This window comes from Armigeres subalbatus, chromosome 3 (genome assembly GCF_024139115.2).
Source record: "Armigeres subalbatus isolate Guangzhou_Male chromosome 3, GZ_Asu_2, whole genome shotgun sequence".
Taxonomy (NCBI): domain Eukaryota; kingdom Metazoa; phylum Arthropoda; class Insecta; order Diptera; family Culicidae; genus Armigeres; species Armigeres subalbatus.
The window spans coordinates 155,405,141-155,423,848 of record NC_085141.1 but is presented as its reverse complement, the minus strand read 5'-3'; the positions used below and the strand labels follow the sequence as shown (position 1 = coordinate 155,423,848).

General features: G+C 37.1%; 1 protein-coding gene across 1 annotated transcript in view; it reads right to left on the bottom strand.

Moving 5' to 3' along the window:
* LOC134219752 (uncharacterized) overlaps nucleotides 1–18,708 on the bottom strand; it is a 67,812-nt gene that overhangs the window by 47,274 nt on the left and 1,830 nt on the right. Inside the window, exon 3 of the mRNA XM_062698618.1 lies at nucleotides 4,649–4,986. Within this exon, the coding sequence (XP_062554602.1) occupies nucleotides 4,649–4,763 (115 nt within the window). The 5' untranslated portion in view covers nucleotides 4,764–4,986. The remainder of the gene's footprint in view (nucleotides 1–4,648; nucleotides 4,987–18,708) is intronic.

The window sequence follows — 18,708 nt, the reverse complement described above, 5'->3', positions numbered from 1 at the left end:
ATCTCATCGCAAAACAAAAAAATACAGCACTAATTTTGTCGCTTCGTTTTATCAACATGCGTGCTCACTCGCTGCTGAACAAAAACCACAAAAATGAGAAACAAATCAAATTGCTTTCCATTGCTTTGTTTTTGTTGAGATGAATATCGGAGTCATGAGATGAATTCCAGGGGCAGTACCACTATATGGTTAACATTTGTAGGTTTCTACACCCCCCACTAGTGGAAGTTAGATTTTCCAACAATTCTGTATGAGAACCTAAGAATCTGTGTATTAAGTGAGCATATGCGAAATTACTAAATTCTAATACAAATATTGTATAAGATAAGACCATGACAATGACGAAAAATAGGCTTTATGAAACTAAATCGGGTCCAAAACGATTCAGGCCTATTTTACTCCACATGTTTGTTCTTGAAGATTTTTGAAGTCATGTTCATCAACTTGTTTCAATGAAGAGAATACGTTTTTGAAGAAAGAATGAAGAAGGATGAAGAAAAAAGAATACGGAATAAAGAAGAAGAAAAAAAATAGACAAAGAAAAAGGAATGGAGAAAAAAGAAACAAATAGAATAAAAAAAGAAAAGGAAGAAAATTGAAGAAAGTAAGAAGAAAGAATAAATATGAAAGAAGAAAAAATGAATATGACGGAAAGAAGATGAATAAACAACTAACAAAGAGAAATAAAATAAAAATATGATAGAAAAAATGTATAGCTAGCTGTATCAGTTTTGGCCATGTTCTTAATTTGGCCAGTTTCTCGCATAACTACAAAAGTAAAGCATTTTTTACACTTTTAATAGCCCTAACAGGAGATATATCCCTTTCTTTGCTGTTGAAATTGATCGATATTTTTTGAAAAATATTCATTTTTCAGGGTTGGCCAAATTAGGCACTAAGGTGGCCAAAACCGGTACACTTCCCCTACATGAAATAGAAAAAAAATTAAAGTGAAAAAATTATAATAATAAAAATTAATAAAGATAGGTAAACGATAAAAGATGACAAATGGCAATGTGTCTTTTTAAATTAAATTAATACCAAGATTTACAGCCAGACACACGCACACCGTTTGCCTTCGTTCTTGACAACGAACGCTAGCTCCCTCTGTTAGGGTTCTTTCTGAAATTACGTAACGCTAAATTTGATGATTTTGGACCCCCACCCTCCCCCTCGTAACACTTTTTGTATGGAAGGTTTAGTTTTTTTGTATGGATCGTAACGCGCGACCTAACCCCTTCCTCCCCTAGAGCGTTACGTAATTTGTCAAATACCTCTTATATCAATATCGTACAAAACATTAATTTGCACAATATGGACATCGTGGACACTGGACAGTGGACACTGGACATCGTGATTGTGTGGATAGCGAAGACAGACACTTATGCGCTCTGGCATGCTGTAAAGTGTATGTGTGCGTGTTCGTACAGAGCAAAATTCACCACACTGGGTGTTGTGAAAATTTCACTGTCCACTGTCTTAGGGGCAAGCCAGAGTAAACGCGACGTGCGATGCGACGCGACGCGACAGTGCAATTTAGAGATGGGCGCTCCGCTCAGGAGCTGTTTGAAAGATTCGCTTCCTTACAGCGAGCTGATCAGCCATAGATCTTTTTTAAAGAAGCCCAGCTCAGCAGCTCACTTTAAGTTGATGAAATCATTGTCAAACACGCGCCTAGAGAAACTCCCTCGAGCGTACGCACTCGAGTACGCGCGCTGTTGTATTTTGTACAGCACAAACAAAAATACCACGCTCGCGGCACACAACACAAGCGAGCTTGTATGAGCATTCCAGTCCAGTACCGCGCACGTGCTGATCGTTTATTATTTGCACCTCAAGCACCATCAAGTCAAGCAACAGAAATCATTTCTGCTGCAGAAAGGAATAAGAAACACACAAGCAAAAATAATCTAGCTTGCCGTCTATTTCTTAACCCATACCCACATACTCGGCTCGGCGCTACGAACGGACACACAAAATATACCTAGTAGTGCGGTAGCGAACGAACCGTACCAAGCAAAAGATCCTAAGATCCGCACAACTCTCAGTTCCGCTCATGTCGTCGTCCAGCTTAAAATTGATGTGACATGGAAGCGAGAGCTGCGCTACCAGCTCAGATCCATGAGACACGGATCTCGATTCGGTTCAGTGTGGTTCAAACGAACCGAACTGGAAGCTGTGTCTTGCACGGAGCGGATCTTTTGCTTGCGACGGGTTTTCCCGCCAGCATACTGCTACATGTGCGCTAGGGTGTCCAAAAAAAAAAAAAATCGATGTTCAAAAAGTCATGGTGCTCAACCGTGAAATGAAAGATATACCTGGCTGGATATTTTTTGTAGAACAAACCAAATTTCTAAAAAATCGTTTAGAGGTCGCGCCAGATCGATTTTTGAAAAATGAGCTTTTTTTAGGTAAAAAATCAAATATTGGGTCCTTTCGCAAATTCGTTTTATAATTTTTTTATTTTTCTGTGGATCTTTGCCCATATTCTCCATAAATTAGTTTTTGGTATTATGCGGTTTTACAGTCTCCAGAACTTTTTAAATATCGAAAAAAACACATTTTTCTAACTAATTTTCGAAGTTATTTCATCCTCACACAAAAAATAGTATTTTCTTGTTCAGAACAACTTACATACTACAAAGAGCTATTTATAAGGAGTATTTGCATAATAAAAGATCCAAGAAATGTTGATCTGGGGCTGAGATATTGCAGTTTTAGTAAGTAGTCAAAAAGTGTACAAATTCGGTACTTTTTCTTAACATGTTATAATTTCATCAAGATTGCACCAATATTTTAATTTAAATTAAAAACAATTCAAAAGCAAATAAATGGGAATATTATCTAGGTAACAAAGCTTTTCTTTCCGATGGAGTTGGTTACCTGAATAACAGGATTTGGTCGGAGTATATGGATGGAGCCAATTATAAAATGATATCACATATGTAGCAATATACAAATAATCAGGTTTACTATGTTCTCTTTAGATTCAATCATATGATGCTTTTCACGGTATACAAAAACTATATATACTGTATATGTACATTGTGCACTCTGTTTGTTTGTAGCACCGTGCTCTGTATTGTTTTACTCTCTTGTTTTTAGTTCTCTCGCATTTCGGGATTCAATATAGATGAAAGGGCTCGCTTGAAAATCTCAACCAAGATTTTTTTATGTATACAGGTTATCCAACTTGTCAATATCCCCAACTCAGCCATCTTGGATTTTTGTATGGAATTTATGCTCGTTTGTTTACGTTTTGCACTAAAAATGTATGTTTTCCCCCGCGCTGGTTATTCCCATCTACTGACGAAGTCGGATAACCTGTACAAAAATCTTGATACCTGTACAAAATCTTGATCTCAACTACGCTTGGTTAGAAGCGCGCGCAAACAAGGCATTGATTTACTGCACCCAGTATGAAGAGAAAACTTATGACACGTGATATGGTTCATATACATATCAGAGACTAGGGACTGAATTATTCAAACTAACGATTTGAGAAACGTTATCAACAAAATGTAACTTAGAATTATGAATAGAAAATAATGTTGAGTTAGTTTTTGTATAGAAATAAATGTGATGATTCTAAATGAACTCCTAGACTTCAAAACTAGACGGTCAGAAAAAGCGTAATAAATGTTATTAGTTTAAAATTGTCGGTTTTTCAATAGAAATTATTACCTCACTATAGCTTAACATTTTAAAAATTTCAAAGTGAGGTAAATAGATGACTGGTGAATAAATGAATAAATAAATGAATGACACAAATTTTTAAATTAAAAGTTTTGAACAATAATTAAAATTAAAATAATAATATTAACAATTCTGTTTTAATATATGTAGCATTAAAGCACTGAAGAGCTGATCCAAGGAGCTGATTCTTTTCAATGAGCTGATCAGATCCGCTCACTACTATGAGCTGTTTTGCCCTTTGACAAGCTGTTGCAATTTGACAGCCTGTTGATAATGATTGTTATTTTTTTACGTGCGTCGCGTCGCATCGCTCGTCGCGTTTACTCTAGCTTGCCCCTTAGACTACGTTCAGACTGGTGATATAGCTACTTGATATAGATAATCTTGACATGAGACGTCATATGCATTATTTACAGTGAAAATTTGTGTACTTTAATGTCAAGCTACTCTATATCAGGTGATATAGCTCGTAGTCTGGACGGCACATTATGCTAAGTTTTAAGTTGCGTGCCACTGCTTGTCTGTGTATTATTGCAGGTTGTGATTAAAAAGAAAATATACGAGAACAGGGCCAATAATCGAACACGCTGTCCTCGTGTTTGTAATCCGCTCGGAAAGCAATCTGGAGAACAGAAAACTAAACGATAACAACGATGTCGTATCTTCTTTCCACATAAAATGAAAAATATAAACATTAAATTATTCATTAGCTTTGAAAAATTCAAACAAAACATCCTAATTAGCTATACATTTGGCCAAAACATCGATTTGACGTCAACTCATTATACTATAAACTAACCTAATTCATATTGGTTTGCCGGTTCTTTGTAGTTCTCTAGCTTGCGCCGCTATTCATGATTGATCTAATCGGATTGTAGGTATATCGAAACAAATCATATGCATGAACATATATGGCACAAACCTTTGAATGGTGATATTAAGATTATCTCACCTGAGCTGACCAATTGACCGTGGACCGCAGTCGCTGTCAACAAGGCCAAACAAACTATAGCTTGAAGTTGGTCCCATCGCCCGCCACGATGCTGATTGTTGCAGGTCATCATCATCTCTTATTCCGTAATTAAGACTCAAGTGTACGGGGCAGCTTCACAACTTAACAGACTATTTGTCTCTCATTCAACAAATCACGGCACGCCGCTTCTCTCACGTAGGTACTAGAGCCGGCGGATTTCCTATCTAATATAACAAGATGATTACCAACTCTAGCTCTGCTTCAGCTTTTCGATTTATCTTCCATTGAATTCGCTGTTGAAGGATGTTGGGAGGCACCTGTGAAATACACATTTAAAAACGAATTGTTTAACGTATGCAGTAACAAACGTCTTAAAGCTTAGTAAAACAGTGTCAAAGGTCAATCAACTCTCATATCAAGTGACTTTTTTTCATTGTCGAAATAATTTCGTCTACAATCCGATTCTGATATGTATGATTGCCAGTTTTCAAGGTTGAATTGCATATCTATCCATGTGAGCAAATCGCACCTCCATGCTCTGTCCATAGATCGTACGTCAGTTCGTTAGTTATTATTGCCGCATTACAGTTCTTCACGCCTCAGGGAGCGGTGAGTTATTCATTATCGTCATGCATTCAGTGCGTTTTATAAGCCTAAGATACAGTTTTGTGTAAACAGTGTATGATATCCTCAAAGGTCATTTATTTACTACAAATTACATGTGCAGCTAATTAAATTTGCTTATCTTCCCGTTGTCTCTCATAAATAAATGTTTCTCAATTCCATTGTTGTGCTTTATGTTTGATCATCATATCTTTCAAACGTTCAAACACAAACACTCAAACAGTCAATTCTGGGTGACACATTTGTTCACAGCATCATCACTACAGAATCACCAGTTTTGTTTTCCCGAAAACAAGGTAATTATTTTGGAAGGTGAGAAAAACATGTAAATAAACAGATAATGTAATTAACTGGCGGTATTTACTATTCCAAATAGTCACGTATTCAGAGTTTAGAACTTAATTTGAAGATTCACGGCCACGTGTATCAACGGCTCCATTATCATCCATTCTCAACGGTTGAGCCCGGGTTAGACTGTTCAAATAAATTGAGTGAGTAGTTTAATTTCAACACGAATGGTACTTGTAAACATCCAACTCACTTGAATCAATAAAAAGTTTGAATGAAGTCAAATGAATTTTAGAAACTGAGTTCATCATTCCTAATCATAGCCCTACATTATATAGTAACTTACTTCAATATCTCAATAACCGTTTTTTAGTTTAACTTAAAACGGGTTTTCTGAACATAAGCCAGATTAACCCAACATGACGAAAGCAAAACGAAAAATTTACATTTAGTCAGTCGGTCAGTCAGTCACAGGAACAGTAGGTTGTCTCATAGATTTGAAAATTTAAAAGACAACATCATGCTGAATAAATTTTTGGCACTCACGCTCTCCCGCGAAGAGGTAAAAGGGGAAAAAATACCTACTATTGATTGACTTTACCCGTCAATAACTTAGTCTTTTAACCTTGTAGCATTTCCCCTAAGACGCTCTAAAATAATTAATCAACTTTATCTCGTTTTATTGTTTCAGTTAATTCGTTCACATATTTAAGAGCCAGTTCGCGAGAAGCGCGACCCCTCCGATTTGGATGAAATTTTCAGGGTTTGTTCATATATGTAAAAGAAGACATTTAGCAAATTTTCAGATTTTTTCATTAAGGGGAAGTGAAACGGCCCTTCAAAAAATATTGTTCAAAAATCGCTAAAACCAAAAAAATGCAATAACTTTGGCAATGACTGACCGATTTTGTTTAAATTTTGAACGCTTTTTCTACTCTATTAGTACTTCATACCAATATGGTTATAAAGTTGTTTACTTTAGGAGAAAATTGACTTTTTCGATAAAAAAAAACCAGATTAATCCACCTAGCTTTGATGGTGCCTTCCTCGCACCAACCTTATATGGGGTTTATAGGGTCCGATGTACCATTTTCTTCATAACTTTTAAACGCAATGACTGATCGTTATAAAATTCAATAGTGATCAACAAGCCTTTGTCCCCTGTCGAATGAAACTTGTTACGAGAAAATCGGTTAAGGATTACTATACGAAAAGTTGTCTAATGTTTTTTATAGCTTTTGTGCACACACATACACACACAAACACACATACATACACACGGACAGACAGACATGTGTTCAGCTCGTCGAGCTGAGTCGATTGGTATATAATACTATGGGTCTCAGAGGCTTCTATAAAAAGTTCGTTTTCGGAGTGAAATGATAGCCTTTCGGTACAACGGTACGAGAAAGGCAAAAAGGTAGTTTTTCCAAAGGGAATATTTTTCACCAACAGATCTAGGATAAAATACTAAACCTGCAAGGCAATTAAGGAACTAAAGAGCTTTAATTTCATATATAATTCAGAAGCGCCAACTCAAGAATTGCTAAGAAAATCGCAATTTTCTGCAACACTGTTTATTCAAAAGAAAGTTCGCACAAATTTCGACCCTACTTATGTTGATGTTTTCCGATCTGGTGAAAACTGTTGGTGAACTGGTGAAAACAAGCTTTTTTGTCTAAGTAGAAATTAAAAATCAGGATTTTCCATTAGGAGAGTAGGGTAAAATAGTTATTTAAATATAAATTTAAAAAAATACATAATTTTTTATGTGAGTTCTAGCAGAAACTATTTCACATTTCACATTTTTAGCTTACACTATTTCTTCTTCCTTTCAATTCATCTATATTTTTCGTTTCAATAGATACGTATATTCTTCGCTGATCTATTATAGATCCAGTTGAAAACCGAACTGAGCTCTCGCGACAATCGCATTTTCTCCCATTTCCGGATGTCGCAACTGCATCGCGAGTGGTGCGCATCTATGCCATAGCCGTGCGCCATAATGCGCACCACTCGCGATGCAGTTGCGACATTTGGAAATGGGAGAAAATGTGATTGTCGCGAAAGCTCAGTTCGGTTTTCAACTGGATCTACAATATATTAGATAGCAAACTATTTGCAGAACAATTATCAACAGAAGTAAAATAGGACCAAAATAAGTGCCTTGAGCATTAGCACGTCTTTCGCAAACTGAAACAAAAATGAACGGGTTTGGGGAAAGTTCTTGTTGATATTTTTTGAATTACTGTGGCTACCGGTACTGATGTTGCTTTTACAGCTATGCGAAAATATTATTCTTAACGGCAAATGAGCAATTTCGTAGTGTTTAAACATAGCTTGTTGGTGGAGCTGCTCCTCAGATTCTTTTTCTTTTTCGTACTTGTATCAGGTTGTCATAAGTTTTTGTTTTGTGGCTTGTAACGACTGTGCGGGATTCATATTTCTTTTTCATCCTCCATCATTACCAATTTAAACCAAATTCTGTAAACCATCCGTTTATTGTGCAAAAACGTTAAACCGTGTACCATTCATACATTTTAAATTACCAAGCTTCAAACTGCTAGCTAATATTACAGAGATACAATCTAAACAAAACGTTTGACTATACCAGTTCTAATCGGGTGTATATATTTTCAAGGGTTGGCCAATTTTATCTCATAGGTGATAGAATACCCTCGATTCTATGTTTACACAACTGTGAGAAAAACTCTCCAAAGTTTAACAAAGTTGCATTCATTTTAAAGATAAACTAGATAAACTATATAAATTGTAGATCGCCTTATCAATTAATAAAAAGATTACCAAGAAAAACTGTTTTATTCTCGGCTTAATTTACACCACCTGAAAGTGCTTGAGTACCTTGACGAGACTGTATAGTTGATGTGTAAAAAAGATCCTTTCAATACCAGCCTTTTTCTCCTAAAATCTTTTCTAACCATATATGAACATTTTTTCGAACCAACCATCAAAGGTGTGGTTTGCTAAAAAGTAGTACTTGGGTAGTAACAGCTTGCAATACTTTTTGAGAAATCTATCTATTGCTATTTTCACCGAGGAATAGACTACCGTGTTGAAGTACCAAAACAAATGTTCACACTTCCGAATGGATGGAAACTAGCTAAAGCATTGGATTGTGCTTTACATCGTTCTTGAACCATCGTTCTTGCAGTTCAGACGTCACCCATATATGAAGGAACTGGTGGGAATATATTTTTGTGGGACAATATTTTGACGGCGTTTACAATACCTCCGTCGCAATATTATATAAAAAACATGACTAGATAACTAGTTCACGTTATTTTTTGAGATTGAGAGATTGTGAAGTATTTAATTGTTGACAGATAAAAACCATAAAAAGCGTAGTATCTTGGAAGAATTTCGAAGTAAACTAGCAAAATCCCGAGATCAAATTGTTCTGAAGTTCACAGCAAATAATTTTAAAAATCCAACGACGTGTAAAATTGCAGCTTATCCTATCAAGTCAATTAACATTCGATATTCAATTAAATTGGATTGAATTTTACAAGCAAGCACCTTTTAAATTTATTTCGATTTTAAAGAATAGTAAGATTGATTGAAAGTTACATTTATTTGCATGCTCCAAATATGTGCATGAAAATACATTCAATATCACAACATATTTTTATCTGTGTTCAGTGTTATATTTAGTTCAACAGTTGCCAATTGGGTCGGAATAATCAAAACTAAGAAGTGCGGTTATGATCATCTGGTTTGGTAACATTATTTATATTTGGAGATCTATTTTACCCCACTCTCCCCATTCTAATATTTTGCCAAATAGTTTCATCTACATATAGAAATAAACCTTGTAAGTTTCAGCCAGATGCTGAAACATCGATAAAAATGCAGTCGCGATTCTAACATACAGGCTTGCAAACAAACAGTGTGCAGAAACTTATTATTTGATTGATCTGATTGGTTCTTAAGTCGTCGCACTGAAATAAGTTTGAATAAGTTTTTAAATTTGAAAGGAAATACGTTATGTTTTTATACTAATGTATATTCTGCTAGAACTCACATATTTTGATGTATTTTTTGAAATTTGTATTTAAAGGACTATTGTACCCTACTCTCCCCTAACGGAAAATCCTGATTTTTAATTTTTACTTAGACAAATAAGCTTGGACAGTTTTCACCAGTTCGGAAAACATCAACATAAGTAGGGTCGAAATTTGTGCGAACTTTCTTTTGAATAAACAATGCTGCAGAAAATTGCGATTTTCTTAGAAATACTTGTCATTGCCAAAGTCAGTCAGTCATTGCCAAAGTTATTGCATTTTTTTTGGTTTTAGCGATTTTTGAAAGGCCGTTTCACAATTCCCTTTTTGATTTTAGTTATATGTAACTACTCATCACAATTGAAGGTCAAGGTAACATGGGTTTTCCACTTACCCCATCTCACTGGGTTAAGTGGAAAAACAACTCATAATTTTTAAATCTTTTCCTATAAATTTTAAGCAACCAAAATGGTATGAATTACCGCACAATTGGCACTATCTTTTATAGTTAAAATTCACAGCGTCATTTAGACACTTCATGCTCATTAGATTTGTAAAGTTGAAAAGCAGGCCAAGTTGCAGTTGGAATGTAAAGTTATTAAAAAAGAAAAAGATTTGACCAAATTATTCAAAAAAAAATCAGACGAAGTTTTTGCTTTTGAATCTTTTTATATTGGTATGGTAATAATTTTTGTATTTGTATGGCATTAGGCTAACATGATGATTATCTAGTCAAGAAGAATTCCAACCTGAAAGTTTTTTTACCCGGACCAGGAATGGAACAGTTTTAGTTTTGGCATGGCCTTGTTTCAAAGTTTTATAGTCGCGTCTCGTACTGCTAGGCCAAGGTGGCCCCCCTTGCCATTCACAAAACATTTTTATTGACTCAATCTTGTGAAACTATTGCCTCGGTTGATGATATTTTTTCACACAAAGCGAATCTTGGCCTGAGAGCCTAGCTTTAGTTTCCTCTGATGTTTCGTCCAGATAAAGTTCTTTCAAAATCCTCAGAAAGTATTACAATTAACCATTAATTTATTATTTGTCTTAATTAAGAATGTATATTCTTTTATCTCTGAACATATAACAAATAACAATAATTGACAAATTCAGTTGATATTTCCAAACAAATTATGGAGCCAACAAATTTAAATTTATGTCCGTAAAGGGCCACCGATAGAATCGGAGTTATATACAGAGCAAATTTTGTTTCCATCTACATGTTGAAGGGCCTAAACTGGTACGAAATCCGCAGAAGGCCGTATGCTTAGCAACCATACATTCTTTTCACTTCACGGGAATCGTCATTTTCACATGTCACAAGGGTTCCAACGTAAAGAAATTCTTCCACAACTTCAAACACATCCCCATCAAGCACTGTATCAGCACCAACACTTCTATGTCTACATCTATCTCTACAAATACGGCAAACTTTTAGGAATTTCCTGTAGAAATTCTTCAAATTTCCTTGGAATATTTTCCGAATGTTTCCTCAGAAAATTCTATGCAAAACCTTCAGGGAATTCTTTGGAATTTCTTTAGCAAGTTTTTGGAATTTCTTCGGAAAAAGTTTTCGGGAAGTTCATTTTTCCGGAATTTCCTCGACAAATTCTTTGGAATTTTCTCGGAAAATTTCGTTTGTAATTTCTTTAGCGAATTCTTCGATGTTTTTTCTCTCAATTATTCGAAAAATCTTCGGAAAATTCCTTGAAACTTCACCCGGATTTTTTTCGGAATTATTTTGGATATTTTTATTGGAAAATTCTTTGGAATTCCATCCAGAATTTTGTCCAAAATTTGGTCGGGAAATTCTTCGGAAAACTCTTCGGAATTTCCTCGGAAAATTCTTTGCATTTTTTTTTAGATCCTGATTCTTCGAAATTTCCCCGTAAAATTTAAACTCTACAGAATTTCATATGGAAATCCTACGGGGCTTTTTCTGGGAATTCTTCAGAATTTCCACGGGATACGGTAAAAATAGCCGTTACAGAGAGTAGTATTCCTCATGCTTTTATTATTCCTGCTAAAACTAGAATTTAGGACCCCTTCCCTAGCTTTCTTGATTTCGGATAGCATTTTTTTTGTGATCAACGATAACAAGTATTCTAAAAATTTTCCTGATATCTGAGATGCTCTTCAAATTCGTATGGATTTTTAACGATTTATCCCTGAATTCCGAAAACAGTTTCTTCAATTTGCATTCTTGCATTGACGAATTTTGAAAATTCTAAAATTTCTGCGTCTTGAGAACAGTTTCTTCAAAATATATTTTAGTTATATATAATTTTTGAAACATCCAGTCATATCAACGACACAGTGGATTACTTCTGTAACAAGGTAGAAGAGGCAATTTTCCATGTTGCACCAGCTCGCAGACCTCCACAAAAACCGCCATGGTCTAACTCTCGTTTACGGACACTAAAGCGAGAACGATCAACTGCTCCCCGAAAATACAGTAATTCACGATGAACTTATTACAAACGACTATTCAATGTACGGTAGCCAGCGCTACCGTACCTATAACCATTGCTTGTACAATCGGTACATGAAGCGAACGGAAGCTAGTCTTCGTGCTAATCCCAAGAGATTTTGGTCATTCGTGAACGACAAGAGGAAAGAGTCAGGACTGTCATGCACAATGTTTCTAGGAGACACGACGGCCAGCAATGAACATGAGAAATGCAATCTCTTTGCACGTCATTTCCAACGAGTTTTCAACGAATTTTCCGCATCTGGAGCGCAAGTGGACGATACAATCGTTGATATGCCAGGTGATGCCTCCAACTTCGAGCTTCCCCGCATTACACAGTGTTGCTTTTTGTCGATTTCGTGCGCTTTTTTAATAGCATCGTTTCTGTTGATTTTTTCGCTGTAGTTTGTTTGGAGGAAACGTTAGATATCATAAAGGGCTTTTTTTGAGAAAATCTGTGAAATGCATTACAGCCGACATGGTGATAGCAGCAACGCAGAAATTGAAGCTATCGTTCGCTCCAGGTCCTGACGGAATACCCGCATCCGCGTTAAAGCTATGCAAAGAGGTTTTGAGCTACCCATTAGCAATGCTATTTAATCTGTCAGTTCAGCGTAGTGTGTTCCCGACACACTGGAAATTTCTCTTCATGTTTCCGATTCACAAAAAAAAACAAACGCGATATTGCAAACTATCGGGGCATTACTTCCTTATGTTCTTGCTCCAAGTTATTTGAAATAATAGTGAACTATTGCCTGTTTACGTGTTGCAAAAACTACATCGACAAAGATCAGCACGGGTTCTACCCGAAGCAGTGGCGTAGCTACGGGGGTGGTTTTGGATATAACCCCCCCCCAACAAATTTTCTGGCTACGCCAATCACCCGAAGCGTTCTGTATCCACGAGTTTGATACAGTTTACTTCCTCCTGCTTACGGAGCATGAACTTAGGTTGGCAGGGTGATGCTGCATACATGGATTTGAAGGCGGCGTTCGACACAGTTGACCACGGAATTCTGCTTGCCAAACTGGAGAGACTCGGAGCATCCTCAAGGAGCCTAGACTGGTGTAGATCCTACTTGCGGAACCGATCAGTCAGCGTAAAAATAGGATGTTCGGAATCCCAACTAGGTATTTGCCACTAATTCAAGAATCCCGCAAGGCAGCAATCTTGGGTCACTTCTATTTTCTATTTTCATAAATGACGGCTCCCTGTTGCTACCTCCTAGATGCCGCTACTTATTCGCAGGCGATACAAAAATAGACAGAATAGTAAAAAGTTACTTGGACTGATATTATTTACAAAACATGGTAAACATCTTTGCTGAGTGGTGCTCAAGAAACTTGCTAAGACTATGTATCGAACAATGCAACATTATCTCGTTTCATCGGAAAAATCAGCCATTCACATTCGACTACGTCCTCAACGGACAGACTCTTCTTCGGGTTCGGCAAGTTAAGGACCTTGGTGTTATCCTGGACAGTGCCCTCACAATCCGTGTCCACTATAGCGATATCGGGCACAGAGCTAACCGTCAACTTGGCTTTATAATCAAAATCGCTGATGATTTCAGGGATCCGATGTGCCTCAGGTCTCTCTATTGCTCCATCGTGAGATATTTATTGGAATCGAATGCTGTTGTTGTGTGATGTCCTTTTCAAGTCGATTGGATTGCTCGAGTAGAAGCCGTTCACAAGGGCGTAGCCAGAGGTATGCACAAGGGCGTAGCCAGAGGGGGGCAGGGGGAGCGTCGGGTATTATTAAGGTATCCACGGTCCATAATATATGAAAGTTCAAAACAACTCGAAACATTTCGGGCTCAAGAATTTTTTTTAAAATTGTATTCTGTTTGAAATGCCTTCATTCAATTGTGAAGCTCAGTAATAACATTAATACGTAAAGAAATCCCTCACTAAATTTGTTTAGGAAATACATGAGGAAATTCCTTGAAGGTTTCTTTTCTTCTCTCCAAGTTTCACTTCGAGACATTTCTTTGGCTATTCTTCCAAAAAAATCTCCGGCATTTCCTTCAGGAATGCATTCGAGAATTTTTATTCTAGAATTCATACGGAATTTCTTCCCATAATTCCTCCAGAAGTTTCATCAGGAAATCATGAGGGAAATCCTCTGATTTCGATCCATTGTAAATCTATAATAAATTCCTTCGGAAATTCTTCTAGGGACTTCTCCGAGTATTCCTCCAGGAACTATTCCTTCAATTCCTCGGGGATAACTTCCAGGAATACCTCCATAAATTCAATAGCGAAATGCTCTAGGATTCCATTCTGGAATTCTTTCCGCAATTACTTCAGAATATCCTCAAGAATTCCTCTAGAAATTTCTTTAGCAATTTCTCTAGGAATTCGTCCAAGTATTTTCCCAAAAATTCTACCAGGTATTTTTCCGGGAATTCCTTCAGGTACTTCTCCAAGGATTCCTTCGGAAATTTATACGGAAATTTTTCCGCGGAATCGTCCTGGAGTTCTTTCCGGACTTCGCTCGGAATTTACTCCAGAATTTCATGCGGAAATCAATTTGAGAGTTCCTCCAGGATATCTTCCAGGAATTTCTTCAGAACGAATCCCCGGGAACTCATCCGGTAATTTCTTCAGCAATTCTTCTGGGAACACTTTCAGGATTTTATCTGGGAATTTCTCCATTAATTCCTCCTGGTATTTTTCCGGGAATTCTTTCAGATATTTCTCCGGAAATTCCTTCTTCTCTAATTATTATTTCAGGACTTCCTTGTGGGAATTCCTCTGGAAGTTCTTGTGGGAATTCCTCCGAGAGCTCCTCCAGGAGTTTTTCCAAGAGTTACTCCGTGAATCCCTCCAGGAACTTGACAGGGAATTCCTGGAGGATATTTGGCTGGAATTTCATGGAAATGGTATTTCGAAAAATCCGTCGAAATTCAACTCCGGTCTGAAAATTCCTCCGGGAGTTTCTCCTTTTCTCCGGGAATTCATTTAGGCTTTCCTTAGGAATTTATCCAGAAGTTCCCCCGATAATTTCTCTAGGAGTTCCTCCGGGAGGTCCTCTAAGAATTCTTCCAGGAGTTACTCCTGGATTATTTACGAAAGTTCCTTTGGAAGCTCATCCGGGAGTTCTAACGAAAGTTCCTCCGTGAACTCCTGCAGGATTTCCTCCGGAATTCTTCCTGTAGTTCTTCAAGAAATTCCTCCAGAAGTTCCACCGGCAGTTCTCCGCGAAGTTCTCTCTCCCGAGGAATTCCCGAAGGAACTGCCTGAGGAACTCCTGTAAGAACTCCCGGGGGAGTTTCAGGAGGAACTCCTAGAAGAATTCCTAGAGGACCTCCCCGAAGAACTCCCAGAGAAACTATCGGAAGAACTTCCGGAGGAATTTCCAGCTAAATTTCTGAAGGAAGTTTAAAAGATTTCCTGAAAAAAGCCTGAAAGATTTCCTGAAAGAGCTACTGGTGGTAGTCCCGGATGAATATGCGGAACACCCGGAGGAACTGTCGGTGGAATTCCGGTGGAGGAGCCACCGGAGGAACTGTCAGTGGAACTACCATATGTATTCTCGGATAAAATCTTGGAGAATTCATTCGTCTAGCTGAAACCTTTGTAGGGGTATGTAGCTGGATCATTATCATCAGCAGAGGACCTCCCGGAAAATTCTCTAAGACACTCCCAGAAGAAATCTCGGAGGAGCTTCTGAAGGAATTTCTATATGAATTCCAGAAAGAAAGCCTGAATGAATTCCCGGAGGAAATTTTGGAGAAATTCCCGGAAGAATTTTCAGAGGAACCCCCTTAGGAACCGTCAATAGAATTACCGGAATAGTTCTCGGAGGAAATCCTGGAGGATCTCCCAGTGGAAATCTTGAAGTTTCCACCGGAATTCTTTCAGGATCTCTTCGGGAATTAATCTAGGAATTCCTCCGAAAATTCCATTGTTAACTTCATTTTCGATGTAATTCTCAGGAGTGTTTACTGGCAATTCTGCGGAATTTCCACGGAATATTCTTAGGAATTCTACAGTGCAATTTTTCATTTTTTTATGAGAAACAGCACGAAAGAATTCCCTGCAGAACTTATGGAGGAGTTCGTGGAGGATTTCTTGGATCTAATAATGGTGGAATTTTTTGATCCATTACCGGCAACATTTATGGTGGAATTCCTGAAGACATTGCCGAAGAAGTTACTGAAGGCATTCTTAAAGAATCCCTTATAGAACTCCCGATAGAATGCCGGGAGCAATTGTCGATTTGTTGTAGTTGCATTTTTTTCTGCCCATTTTATAATAAATATTATTTCAGTAGAGGATTAGTTTAGAAATTCAGATGTATGGTTCTAGTTTTCTAAAACTTATGGATGACTGCAGGATTTTTATAACAATTGTTATAGCCGTTTTTATATTATTTGTGAATACTAAGTTCGTTAATAATTTTTTCACATTATTTAAAAATATCTGAATTGCAATGAATCATGCATTTTTAAATCCATTATTGTTTTAATCATTATTGTTGCTAAACAAACGCACAACGCAACGTTGCATTGTGGGCGTGAATGCGTCACGTTCATTGGCGTTGCGTTTTAGTACAAACGCTAAGTACTTGAAAGCTCAGCGCGATGCGACACGCAACGTGCTATTGTGATCCAGCCTTTACTGTTGGTTGTGGATTTAATTTCAAAGTTTTTGGAACTTAGAAGGAAATAGTGAAATAGCGTGTTTTTATAAAACTACGATTCAGAGGACCAAAAAAAAAATACCCCACCCTCCTACTTGAAATCCTGGCTACGCCCATGGGTATGCACTACGCTTTATTGGTTGGCGTGATCAATGGAATCAATGGGGCCCTCCTTAGCCATGCGGTAAGACGCACGGTCACAAAGCAAGATCATGCTGAGCGTGGCTGGATTCGATTCCCGGTGCCGGTATAGCCAATGTTCGGATTTGAAATTGTCTCGACTTCCCTGGGCATAAAAGTATCATCGTGTTAGCCTCACGAATGCAAAAATGGTAACCTGGTTTAGAAACCTCGTTAATAACTGTGGATGTGCTTAATGAACACTAAGCTGCGAAGTGGCTCTGTCCCAGTGTGGGGTGTAATGCCAAGAAGAAGAAAAGCTGATCAATGGGATTTGCCACCGTACGAGGAGCGCTGTCGTCTTTTGAGAATCGAACCACTAGACGTGAGAAGAAGATTCGCTCAAGCAACGTTTGCAGGAACATTGCTCACAGGTGGTGACATCGATTGGCACCGATATGACATCGATATACGCACCAGAAAGACCGCTTTGTCATCGTAACTTTCTTTTTCTGGAATCCAGGAGCAGCAATTATGCTTTGAACGAGCCCGTCCGTGCAATCTGCCAACAATTAAATCATTTTTTTTTGCCTTTCTCGTATTTTTCATACTTTGACTATACAATGTTTCTGCTGATGTGTTTCGACAACGACTACTAGAAGTTTTCCGTACCGCCGGACGTTACCAAATAGATTTAGAATAGAATAAGTCATATTCATTGAGAAAACCATTGTCAGTTGGATAATAAACAAACAAATAAAGACAAATAAAGAAGGGATTCGTGGCAGTAGATAGTGTTTTGAAAAAGCAATTATAAGCTTAAATAGCATCTAACAATTGTAAAAGTCGTCTTACGTCTGATTTTCGCCTTTCTCGTATACAAAAAAATACGTAAAGGCTATATGTTCGCTCCAAATACGAACTTTTCATAGGAGGCCCGGAGACCCATGCTGTTATATACCGATCATATACTGAGAGTCGTGGGTTCGAGTCCCATCGAAGGGAAAATGGATACCTCTAATACATTTTTCAAATAATTATCTTCCACATAATGTACCTGTTCCATTGTTTCCTATTGAAAATTGGCTCCATCACCGCTAGGTGGATTAATCTGGGTTTTTAATAGGTTGAACATTTGTTATTTGAATGGACCTCCTAAATTTTTAGTTTATTTGGATGCAATTTGGATGTGCACGTGCCATTTAAGAATTGTATAGAAATTACTATAGAGCATTTTTGAGAAAATAATTTTAATGGCAAAAGTCATCGTTTAAGTATAGGAGGGAATCTAACATACCCTCCAAATGCAAATGGGCCTAGACGACTGACTGATTCGCAAGCACAAATGGTTTACTCCACGATTATATATCGACGGTTTCGTGCAATACAGGCACAACTCAAAATCTGCAATTTTTTGAAAACGACGTTTTCAACTTATGACTCAAAAAAATGAAACTTCTATATTTTGTGATTACATATTTCGAATTTCGCAGTTCTTCCTTTATGTGTTGATACAAATGGATTAGTTTTCTGTGTTTCAGCAAGAAAACATTAAAAAATTGATAAATTCATACACAGATAAAAATATGTTGTGATTTTAAATGTATTTTCATGCACATATTTGGAGCATGCTAATAAACGCAAAATTCAATCGATATTAGTGTTCTTACAAATCAAAATTAATTTAAACTGTGCTAGCTTGTAAAATTTAATCAAATTCAATTGGATATCGAATGTTTATTCGTTTATTTGGGTCAGCTGCAATTGTACACGTCGTAGAATTTTCAAAATTATTAGCTGTGTAGATTATATGAACTTACTGAAAAATCATTAAATTTTAATATACACATAGCGAAAAAAATTGA